Source organism: Crinia signifera, chromosome 1, assembly GCF_055691185.1.
Source record: "Crinia signifera chromosome 1, ASM5569118v1, whole genome shotgun sequence".
Lineage (NCBI taxonomy): Eukaryota > Metazoa > Chordata > Amphibia > Anura > Myobatrachidae > Crinia > Crinia signifera.
Genome location: NC_139217.1, coordinates 203,730,724 through 203,743,628, shown reverse-complemented (window position 1 = coordinate 203,743,628; position 12,905 = coordinate 203,730,724). Strand labels below are relative to the sequence as shown.

The 12,905-nt window shown below is 41.0% G+C and overlaps 1 protein-coding gene across 2 annotated transcripts in view; it reads right to left on the bottom strand.

Annotated features, from left to right (window-relative positions):
- The window catches only part of ANKLE1 (ankyrin repeat and LEM domain containing 1), an 84,644-nt gene that overhangs the window by 16,628 nt on the left and 55,111 nt on the right, over positions 1–12,905 (bottom strand). For both annotated transcript variants that reach the window (XM_083179197.1, XM_083179198.1), the window contains exons 5-7: positions 8,863–11,466; positions 3,906–4,080; positions 3,143–3,302 (exon numbers count right to left, since the gene is read on the bottom strand). In XM_083179197.1, the coding sequence (XP_083035323.1) occupies positions 3,143–3,302; positions 3,906–4,080; positions 8,863–11,466 (2,939 nt within the window). The remainder of the gene's footprint in view (positions 1–3,142; positions 3,303–3,905; positions 4,081–8,862; positions 11,467–12,905) is intronic.

Genomic DNA, 12,905 nt, shown 5'->3' with positions numbered 1-12,905 from the left:
ACCAGTTTGGCCACCCCTGATCTAGACAGTAGGCCCAGTTAATAGGATAGTTTACTTGAATGTCAGTTGTGTTGTCAGTAAAGTTGTGCGGCTCCCAAATTCTATCGGCATTCATTTGTCCTTGCATGGAGGGTTGTCAAACACCAAACCTGTCTGGGAGAGGTCTGGAGGTGCGGTCCAGAATTTATAACCCTTTCCGATCACATGTAAGGCTGAGTACTCGTATCCCTGCCCTTCGAATTAGAAGCAAATTTAGGAAGTAACACCCTAAAGAAGTGCACCCTGCTAGGGAGTAAAGAAAATAAGACAATTCCCTGAATCACTGTGATTTATTGGGCAGTAACTATGGGCCTTATTCTAGTTCACTCTATTATTGTCAGAAAGAGTGAACTAGAATAAGGACTCATGTTTTCTAGTTTGTTCTGATGATTAAAATATTGTTTTGTTGATCATAATATTGTTCTGATATTGGTTAGTAAGGTTTTTGGGAACAGATTTATATATTAAAAAAAAGATTGTGTCCTTTCACACTACACGGACACAGCCCGGCTGCCGGGTTACAGCCAGAAATTTCCACTGGCTTGTCTGTGTCCATGCTGGCTCTGCAACTCAGTGAAAAGCGTATGTTAATGAGTTATTTTACACACACTGGCTTTTCACAGAGTTGTAGCAGCCCACAACTCCATATCATTTCATTTTGAAAGAATACACATGTTTGAAACCGGTGCACGTGAAAGGCACTGAAAGCCGGCAAAAAACAGACAGATTTTGTCCATTGTTTTGCCAGCCGATCAAAACCGGTGTGTGTGAAAGGGCCCTAAGGGTTTTTTTCTTTTCCCTTATAGAACGCTACTGCCGACAGTCCCTGGTGACCAGATTAGTAGCAGTGAATGAACTCTCTTCTGTGTTTCCTTACTTTATATCTCTTTATTCTGGAGGTCCATATGCTTCATGGTATGGCTAAAATACAGCAACTAGTATCATTTGGGTTGCACACACCTAGAGGTGATACGCATAGTATGAGGACAACAGAGCCAGGGATGACCATCCATTCTAATGCCCCCTACACACATGCCGATATTAAGGCATTTTCTAAGCGACTTTGCTAAGTTTGGACAAGTCGCTTAGAAAATACCCCTACATCGGTGTGTGTGTTTAGGGGCTATAGAGACAGTAATGCGCATTTCGCTGTCCATGGGAGAACACTGGCGCTGTCAGCTCACTCAGCACACAGCACTGACCCCTCACGCTGTGTGTGGGCTGTCAGTGCTGTGTTCTGAGTGGCAGCGCTGTAGCAGAGGCTGACCTAACGTAGTTATGAAGCCCTACACACATCGGCAAGTGTGTAGGGCCCAATAGTCAAGGGGTGTTGTTCCACAATAAGTTTAAGTGTCTGGCCAGAACAGAGGACGGAAATAAAATACTCATCACACCTAGGAAAATGCCGGTGAGTGTTTAGTAGAACTTTTTCTGCTGTGAAATTGCTCAAATCGTTATAATAAATAGATACAATAAGCGCAGGAGACAGCTGGGTACAACCATTCCTGCCAAGACCAAATAACATGATCATATTCGCTCACACAGCAGAAAGAAAAATAAGACCCTACAACTGCAAAAGCACAGCTTTACTTATAAAAATAACCTCTATTCTAGCTTTAATAATCTGCTACATCTCTAAAGTAGAACCCAGAGAGAATAGTATTATAGAGAGATGAGAGGAACTCTAATAATTTACCACAAATAATGTCCCCTGCCAGGATTCGGCAGTAAGAATAAAAAACAAATTAATGTATTTCAACTTAAGGGCGAGGTCAACTCGACAATTGATGGCACAACCCTTTGGAATTGTGCGCCTGATATAATTCTAGTGTATGGCCACCTTTACAGTTGGTGACCATTCTGCCTCAAGCACCTAGTGTGAAGAACATTTCACTTCAAGACCATCGTTTTGTTACAAGACTGTGGGGAAGATTTATTAACCCCTTCCCGACATTTGACGTACATTTACGTCATGGTCGGGATGTACTTCCCGACACATGACGTAAATGTACGTCATGACTTCAAAGTGTCACCGCGTCTAGGGACGCGGTGACAGAGGGACGATGTCTGCTGTCCCTGACAGCAGACATCTTCCCTCATTGCCCAGGGGGGGCAGCGATGCCCCCCGCCATGGGCGATCGCTGCGATTGGCTGTTCAAACGTTAACAGCCAAAAGCAGCGTTTACTGTGTAATGTGTAAAATTTAGACTCTGCTGCCCCCTAGCGTCCCAAAAAAATAAAAGAAAGTTGAAATAATGATGTAATAATAAAGTTTAGATATGGTCTATGTTAGTTATTAACTATTTTGAGTGGTATGATTATTTGTCTCACAAGCAGAAAATGTAACATTTTGCAAATTGCTAAATGTTCATTTTTTTTACGACATTTTGGTATTTTTCACAAAAAAAAAAAAACTGTATCGACCAAAATGTATCACTAACTTAAAGTACAATGTGTCACGGGAAAACAATCTCAAAATCACTGGGATAAGTAAAAGCAAAAAAAAGTTATCCCCACTTAAGTGATACCTGTCAGATTTGAAAAAAAGGCCTCTGTCAGGAAGGCAAAAACATGCTGCGTCGGTAAGGGGTTAAGCTTGGAGAAGAGATAAACTGGAGATAAAGCGGAGAAAAGGTAAAAGGAGATAAAGCACCAGCCAATCAGCTGTGTTTGAAAAAGACAGTTGGGAGCTGATTGGCTGTGCTTTATCTCTCGTTTCACCTTTTCTCAGCTTTATCTCTAGTTTATCTCTTCTCCAAGCTTAATAAATCTGCCCCTCAGTTACAAGACTCAGCCTTCAATAACTGTCAAACAATATTATTTTCAGCTTTCTCTAAGCAACACCGACAGTATAAAGGTGCCCATACATGGTGCGATTATCACACCCGCTATGGGCTGGATCACATCGCATCGCATACATTTTGCATGCGATTTACGTGCAATGCGATCAGAAGGCAGTGCAAAAAGTATGTGCATGGAGTACTGTGTTGCGATGCCTGCGAGAGCATGCATTGCATCACACGGTGAAAACGCACTGTGTATGGGCACCTTTACATTTAAACTAACATATTTGATGATATAAAGAGCTTAGAAGAGTTCATACCTGTTTGCTGCTGCCATTGTAGAAGGTCAATGCCTCGTACAGGTGGCAATATGGACGAGATCGCTTTCCTTTTCCCACGTAAAATACAGCTTTGACAAAAGTGCGGAAGCAGTCATGTTGTGAAATGCTATTATAACGAGATGGAAGATTCCGAGTAACCCTTAAGAAATAACATGGATATAGTTATTATAAAGGCACTTATTGATTAGATTACTTTTAATATTTCAGAATTCCAGCTAAAAATGCACCATACATGTAAAATTGGAGCTTGCCATTTTCATTTAAAATGAGTGGAGAAAGCATGATGTTGCCAATATTTTATTCATTACAATATCCCCTGAATTGGCACACTGGGCCAGAATAAAAAAAAGCAGTATAGAGGATTGTAGGTATATTGAAACCAGCAATTCATATAGCAGAAGTTTTCCCATGTTCTAAGGACATTACATTATTAAAACTATATTAGATTATGCAACTTTTTGTATATATATATATATATATATATATATATATATATATATATATTTTTTTTTTTTTTTTTTTTTTTTATCTATCGGTGTACCTCATTGTTATCCCTTACTGTCTACAGTATAAAAAAAATGGTTAAATCGCTGCAAGATTATACTAGATCTCCCATTATAAAAAGTAAGAAAAATCGAGATTAGACTCTCCAAACATAAACGTGCACCACAATAACAGATACACACAATATCATTTCAACATTTGAATGAATTCTAAAAGGAGAGGGAATCTTGTTTCTTACCTGGGATCCAGCAATAGGTAGTTAAAGCTAGACTTCAAAACACCCTCTCGCCACTTGCGCGTCTTATCAGGCTGGTCAAACTCTAGAGAAAGTGCAGCCTCATCACTGCTGCACTCTGGAATGTGAAAGGTGCGGAGGGCTAAGGAGAGTTCTGGGCTATATTCAGAGGAGACGCCTAACAAAGAACAGTACTGAGTAATTTGCAGGGTATACAATTCAACAGCATGAAATATTGTATTTCATTGGGTCTGGTGCTAATCTTCAAAAGAAAAGATTTAAAATACATTTTAAAAAATTGGTTGAAAAATTTGAAACATTTAAATTCCCGTTTTACCCTATGATCCACAAACACATCACACACAATGTTAGTATGTAATAGAATTGCTACACATTGTCAGAAATAAAATATATGGGGGCATGGCATAATAAATACATTGGTACCTAACACCATGGGAGGGTATTCAGTGGTGTAAATTTAACAAGACAGGAGCTCTACTGAAGATGGGATGTTGCCAATAGCAACAAGATTCTACTTCTTAAGCACCTTCTAAAACATAATAGATAGAATCTGAATGGTTGCTATGGGAAACATCTTATTTTCAAGATAACTCTCTTTTTAGTAAATTTACACCAATTTGTGCCAATATTTCAGACCGTTGGAATATGGGCTCTTACCTATTCATTGCATCCGTTTTCGGCCACATTTTCCCCCATGCAGTTTTGAGTTTGTTAAACGTCGAATGTACAAAACAGCCACTATATTGTTGACTCTGCGGCCATTTTGGACAAAACACAAGTGGAACGGTAAGTTTTTCTCTGAGGCGCGTATTTTTGCCAGCCGTTGGAACATTTCTGACAGTCGGAGCTTGAATAGGTCTTGTTAAAATTTGTCAATATATTTCCAACTCTCAGAAATATCGACACACACTGAATACCTCCCAATGCCGGAGAATTGTGAAACTGGGCACAGAATAGATTCTCATGTGTACTCCCAAAAAATGTCACAAGTATACTGTGTTAGCATTTGATGGAGTAGATCAGTAAACTGTCCATTTATAACATTTTCCTGACTAAATTAAACATTTTGAAGATATTAAAAAAGAAAGCAAAGAAAGTTTTGGGCACTACTTGTATGAAATGAGTTTAAAATAACTTATTAGATCTACATTAAAAATGAATCTAAATAACCAAAAGAGTTACTATTCAAATTAAAATGTAATGGCTCAAATTTTCACAATGGTCTGGATAGTGTAGCTGTCCTGTTGAGCTCACACGGTTAGGGCTGTACAGTTAATAAACATTAGAATATATATTCTTAGTACTGATAATAGTCATTGACTCCTGTGTATGCACTTACATCATTTGTAGTCATGCACAATCCAGTGCATAGAACAAAAAGGTGGGTATAGCAGCGTGGGTGAAATTTAATAAAAAATACTGTGTACCAATTGGACTGATTTTTTCAAATAAAACAATTTATTATCCTGAATGTGACCATTCAAATAAATGAATTAATAAAAAACATGTAATTCACAAATAATAAACACATACATAGACAATAATTGAAACATCGCTTGGATATATATGAGAATATGCTAATGCACTAGATAAAAAAATCCTACGGGGTTCCTGGTAGAAAAAAAAAGGTACTTGTGTAGTTTCACAGCGGCAGGCAACACTACGTTTTCAGCGTAGGCTAAGCTACGTTGTCAGAGTAGCCCAATAGCTGCCTAGCGTAGTCACCGTAGTGTCCCCGCGAGCTGCAGCTCTGTCCCTGGCAAGCCTAGTGAGCGCATCTCACACAGCGCCAGTAACCCCCAGATCCCCTGTGCTGAAGTGTGGGGAGCATAGTGAGGGGAAGCGGTATGAGTCCTCCCGACCCGTTCATACCGACTATCCACGTCGGCGTGGAGTTGATTTCATAAAGTGTGGCGCTTCGGGCTAGTTATACGTGTCCACTCACCACGCTTCTGGCTCAGTGGCTCACTGCGCTCGCCTCACTTTATAAAATCAACTCCACACCAACGTGGATAGTGGGGGTATGAACAGGTCAGGAGGACGCGTACCGCAGGGCTCGTTGCACTCGCCAGGCTTTGGGCTGACGTTGAGAGTGGGGGTGTTTCAGGAACACATTCACACCTGTCATGTCATCCATCTGAAACAAGAAGGATGACACGTGTTAACTGCGCTAACTACGCAAGCTCCGGGTAGCCGCGAACGTACTGACTACGCTGACCACACGCTAACTGCGTAACGCTGACTGACTACACTAACTACGTAAGCTCCGGCTAGCCATGAACGTACGGACTAGGCTGACTGCAGGAACACTACACTGATTTTGGACACTGCGCTGATTACGCAACTGCCGCTGTGAAACTACACAAATACCGAAAATGGGTAATGGCTGTCCTTTCTTATTAAGCCCTTAAGCAGGATCCAACAATGATTGATAGGTAATTAGTTACCGTCCACCTGGAGATGTACAGTCCCGCACTTTTGTTTGAAAGCTGTTCCAAAAGAGGGTCCAGTCCACCAATGGAGGATAGCTGGCAGTGCTTGGCAACAAACTCCTGCACTGTGGTGGGCAGATGGTCCAAAAACATTGTTTGATAAAGCCGTTTGACATGGCAAAACGTGTCGGGGATGCTTTATTCCTACAACATCCTGGTACACTACCTACCCCAACACTTATGGACTGACCCGAACCAGCCTCTAATGTTTTCGGACCCTCTACCCACTACAGCGCAGGAGTTTGTTTACCAAGCACCGCCAGCTATCCTCCGTTGGTGGACTGGACCCTCCTTTGGACCAGCTTTGAACACCTGCCCAGGAGGCAAACAGAAGTGCGGGACTGTACATCTCCAGGTGGACGGTAACTAAATTACCTTTCAATCATTGTTGGATCCTGCTTAAGGGCGTAATAAGAACGGACAGCCATTACCCATTTTATTCATCTATGGAACCCCGTAGGATTTTTTAATCTAGTGCACTAGCATATTATCATACTGTATATATCCAAGTGATATTTCCATTATTGTCTATGTATATGTTTATTATTTGCAAATTACATGTTTTTAATGAATTCATTTATTTGAATGGTCACATTCAGTATAATAAAATAGTTTTATTTGTTAAAGCAGTCCAATTGGTACACAGTATGTTTACCAAATTTCACCCAGCGCTGCTATACCCACCTTTTGTTCTATGTTTTTAGTCTTTTAGGGACTTACTACCCCTATCTAGCAGCAGCTAGTGAGGTTAACCGTGCCAAGCCCCACTATCACTCCCTAGGGAGGGTTGTTTCTTTCTTTTCTATACAACCCAGTGCATGTTATAACTACAAATCATGTGGAACAAGTGTATTTGGGCAGTATCACTTGAAATCGTGAATACACTGTTAATGCAATAGCGTTTATTTTAAAGGAATATTAATAGCCTAGATCAGGCATGTCCAAAGTCAGACCCGGGGGCCAATTGTGGCCCGTGCTGTCATTTCAAGTGGCCTGCAGCCTCCAGCTGGAAGCGGGCAGAGCATCAGATGTGGGAAGCACAGCACAGGACACTAAAGGTGGGGCCCCGGCGAGCGCGCCTTTACCTTGCTGTCTGCTGCAGTGAGGAGGTGCCGACCACCACAGTCAGATGTGTTTGGCGTCCTACCCCTGCTGCTGCGATTGTATATCACCCTACTCCACAATCACAGCGACAGCAGTGTTTGGGGAGGGGGGCAGCAATGGGGAAGCTTGCTTCTGTAACATGCAGAGTGGAGGAGGGCAGCAGCGGGAGCCCAAGCATCTTCTGTCCTTGCAGTGCCTGTTTTACCTCTCCTTCCTCTTTCTCACACAAGGGGCTGGGAAACATACAGAGAAGGGAGGGGGCAGAGTGGGGGACATACAGTGAAGGAGGGTCATGCTGGGGGACATACAGGGAATGGAGGCAGTGATGGCCATTCAGAGAAGGGGGGCAGGCTGGGGGACAGAGTGAATGGGTGCAGAGTGGGGGACATACAGTGAAGGAGGGGCAGGCTGGGGGACCATTCTGATGTGATCAATGAGTCAAAGAATGTCAGGCTGAATGGTCGGCTCCCACACTGGCCTAGATACTGTAGCATACAGGGGTCACATACAATTATATACACATTGATAATAACAATGCCACAATTTTAGTATGGTAATTCACAATTTTATATGAATACTACACAGCAGCATAAATGTTTACAGACTATATATATTAAGTTTATCGCAGCTCCACAATAGTAATGCAATAATTCACGATATTATGGGAGTGATAAGTCCCTAAAAAGCTTAATAGTGATTTGTAGCAATTAAGTAAATATAGTTAGAATAAATAAATCTTATCAGAAGAAGCAGTGGGCTGGCCAGTGCAATAGCCGGGGTTGGATGCACATTTCGCCTATTGACAGACTCTTCACCACCCAGTTTTTGCTGAATGCATCATACAAAGACATCATTTGAATGCACTTTTTAGTGAAGTGTTCTAAAGTTTATTAATTGTACAGTCCTAACAGCATGATCAGTGGGATAAATACACTATCCAGACCATTGTGATTATTTAAGACCAGCTGTTACATTTCATTTTGATCAAAATCTATGGGTTATTTAGTTTAAATTTTTAATGTAGATCAAATAAAAGCTATTTTAAACTCATCTTATACAATTAGTGCCCCAGAACCAGAGTCTTTGCTGTTTTGTTTATTGCTTCAATTACATTTGGAAACTTGGGTGCACCACCAACACCAGCAATTTTCTTTGATACTAGAGATGCAATTACCTATGTTGGTCCTTGCGATTAACTCTTATGATTTAGTGCTTAGTAACCAAACTCACATACTTTTGGTGTGCTTTGACAGTCAAAACTTTTACCATATTCGTGACAGTTTACGGATTAAACATTTTGACAGAAATTTAAAAATGGCAAGTAGTAAAATGTTGGATCTTACCTGATCTACCACATGTAGCTTGTTCCTTCAAATGCTTGTCTAACAGTAGGATGCAAGCCTTTCTATTTTGGGTGGTAACTTGAATACAGTCCTCCCCAAACTCAGTTAGTCTTTTTGCCAGTTCCGCATTAGAGAGTCTGTAGAGCTCCACTGCTATCCGATTAGGTGGACGTGCTGATGAAACTTTGTTTATTTTCAAGTTGGTACTTTTATAGTTTCTCCAGTCATACAAGATGGTATCATCTACATTTTCTGAGTGTTCGGTGGTAGACTGGTCTTTGCACGGTATATGCCTTTCAATAAGTGCATGCCCTTTTTCATTGTCCATATACAAGTATTCTACAGGTTCATCTTCATTTAGGTTTACCGGGCGACCACCCGGTGATAAAGGCATTCCCTGGTTACTAGAATCACAAAATTTGTTTGCATTGTCGCCTATTTTTGGAACACAAGAATACCTACTAAAACTGTAACGTGGAAGTTTAGAACATTTACCAGCAGAGTTTTCTGTTATTGTACTGTGAAGGAAAGATCCATTTACTAAAGATTCAGACAACGTTTTTTCGTCTATGACAGAACCAATGACCGTGTATTTATTATTGGGTTCTTGAATAATCTCGGAATCTCCATCCTCTGTTAGCCATTCAGTTTCAAAAATCCCACAATCTGCAAAGTTTTTCTTTTTTAATTGCACAGTAGATTTGTTGTCTGAAGACAGGTCATCTGTTAGAAAATCACTGATGTTGATAGTAGTGTCTTGCTCAGAAATGTCTCCTCCAACATTCCCTGGCATTTCGTTTGTGGAGGCCAAGTTTAAGAAATTCTGATCCTTAATTTTTTGGGGTTTTGGAGAGGTATGTGCAAGTTCATATGGTTGCAATGGAAATACTGACTTGCTGTCAGGGCTCCGGAGTCGCCTAGCTCTTCTGGGCATCTCCACAGAGTCATCAAAAAGAGAAAGATTTTTATGACGAGATTTGGAAGAAAGTAGCCTATTTTTTGAGCGTGGTGTAAAGAAACAGGGACTTTTCTCTTCATTCAATTGGGATGGGTACTGGACGACTTTAGTTGCCAACATCATTTTTCTCAATTCTTCACTCAGTTCATGGTCAACTTTTTCCTTTAAATTAAGCTCATCCGACACAGAAATTAATATGTCTTCAGATGTGTTAGAGGAGGATGAACTTGCATCTTTGAAATTCTGGTTACTTGCCAGGTCATGTTCGACATGCGTTTTTGTTTCCCTAAGAACTGAAACAGGAACAGTGTCAAAACAAGATGCTTCTGCTTCAGTCACTGGAATGGTTTGAACAGTCTGTCTCTCCTCCTGAGACATGTTTAATCTGCAGTCCTTTGTCAACGGCATTACGTTCCTTAAATTCATTTTCAAATTCTGGCTTTCACTTTCACAGAAACTGCTTCTCCCTACAGATAAAGTCAGAGATTGTGAAGTGCATGACATTCCTGAGTTTTCAGCAGTTTTATTTTTATTATCCTCAGTAAATGTTACACTTTGAATGGATGCATCAAAATGTTCTCTCTCTGTTCCTTCCTTAAATCCTTTGTTATCCATTATAAGGCTTGTTGTCCTTTCTGGCAAGGTCTCAATAGCTCCTAGTAAGGAAGGTTTGCATAAATGTTTCTGATAACATGAAAGTGGACCAGTGCAATTTTGATTGCAAATCTGGTGACTGTGCAAGTCCAAAAAAGGTTTGTCCACCACATCTGAGTCCAATCCTCTTTTGTCACTACAGTAGGAATTTTCCCAAGGGCTGGTATAGCACTCAATGTAGCAACTGTTATACCTACTGCTGCAATTCGCTCCCTCCTCTTTCATATGGTCACCCCCAGCAACTTCACCATTATTGCACATATCCAATGTCATTTCCAAGTCATTATCACTATGTCCCTTGTTGTAAGTGTATACATGATCTGGAGAAGTTACATCTAATCCTTCAAACCTATCTGCTATCACAGAGTGTGATAAATTCCCTGTGTGATTTAAAACCAAATGTTCATTGTTCTCTAGAACACTGTTAAATGTTACATCCACTTGGCTGGAACTGGAGCTCATGGATGTTTCTTTTGCTCCTTTGTTTCCAGTGCAATTATATTCTGAGGAGTCGGAATCCACTAAAGTTCGAGCATTAAAGTGCACAGTTCGCTGTTGAATTTCTGTCTCTAAAGGCAGATTGTCCACATTAAATAGGTCCGATTGCCAGTGTTTAGAAAGGCCATTATAACAATGGGCAGGTTGAGGCATCAATGCGACAGAGACTCCTGACATGCTTGGTTCTAATTCGCAGCAAGTATTATTCAGGGCTTTATTGAAACTTAAGTGCATCTTAGAATACTCTATACCACAACTTATTTCATGCTTGTTTCTTGTAGAAACCTTTGTATCCAGTCCAGACAGTTCTATCTGACTTGATATCGTTGCATTGTTCATGCACTTTCCTGGGGTTAGGTTTCTTGGAGGAGACATGAAAGGAGAGATCTTTGTGCTGTTAAATGGAGATTTGATGTAGGACGACTCAAGAAGGTGGGTGATGCTACTTATCTCAGTGATATCGTCAGTTAGAAAGGAGTTGTTGTTGCAATACCCTGTGGAGAGAATGGAGAGGCATGTGAATAGAATGTTATCTTTTTGGAAATGTAAAAGGGAAAATCTAACCTAAACCTGCATATAACAGACTAAAGCAGAGAAGCTCTTATTAAACAACAAAGATCAAATGACAATTTAATCTTTGTTGTTTGGAACGCAAGGTTCGGATTACAATACAGCATTCTAAGTTATTGTTTTTACTCATCATGCATGCAGAGGATGTCACTTATACCCCTTTCACATCGCAAAAATAAACTGGTTCGATCACGGGTCTTTGTGCAATGTGAAAGTGAATTTTTCAATTTCCTGGGTTCAGCAACCCGGCACTCCAACCTGGGTAAAAGAAGGGTTAATCCCAGGTGGACCCGGGTTGCTGTAAAGTGTCAACGGATAACCCAGGTTGAGTGACCAGGGTCCCGTTCACCTTATGGAGGAGGCAGCGCTTGGAGGCAGTGTCAACTCCAAGCACTGCCATCTCCCCCACCCCCTGATGATGTGCCACCACTCCGCCCCACCCCTGCCCCCATGACATCAGCGACCCGGCTTGTTGCCAAGTCGCTGTGGGCTACTAAACATTGCAAATACCGGGTTGCTCCAGGGATGAACCATGTCCAAATACCAGGTTTGACTCGGCATTTGCAATGTGAAAGAGTCCGACTAACACCCAAGCTTGGCTTACAAAAAACACCATTTGTATGTGTACCAAAAGTTTTATCATTCACTGAATATTTCAGTAATATGGTCACTGGTCATCAATGCAAATACTGAATGTATATAAAAAGGCTGAAAACACAAAATTCAGTGGCTGAAGCCCATGAACGTTTTTTCATGAAGGGGAGTCAGAGAGGCTAATAGTAATTTATATAAAAATAAAAAAAGTACTCCAGGTGAGTCTGTTGATAAACTCAGATACACAAGGTCTTGCTGCAACTGCCACATCGCTTAGACTAGGAATCTGTAAAGTAAGGATTCCAGCTGTGTAGGTTTAGTGCTAACTAAAAGGTAGCCTCACCAAAACACTCACTGCATCATTTGGTGTTATGTTAGTCCTCCCCCAAAAGGTACTAGATTTGCCCACCTACCACCCCTACCAAAGGGCATATACTCTCTTCCCTGCAGGCACAGTGCAGATCAGGGAGATTTAATCAATCTTTTTGCTGTAGCTGATCTCAACACATGCAGAGATCAGTACAATTGTGCTGGAGGGTGAACTTGGTTACCCCCTCCAAGCAGCTATGCCTCTCACACTGCATTCTGGGTGCAGGAGGAAATCCACATGGTCAGGTAATGCACTCCTGGCTATGATCATGACACATATACGTTAGTTTCAGTTAAGTGGTTAATATTTTTGTCCCTAGGAAGACCATGAATTATGTAATTCTTTGTTTACAATAGAGCATAAACTTACTTGTATACAGTACAGTATAGTAGGTGTGCT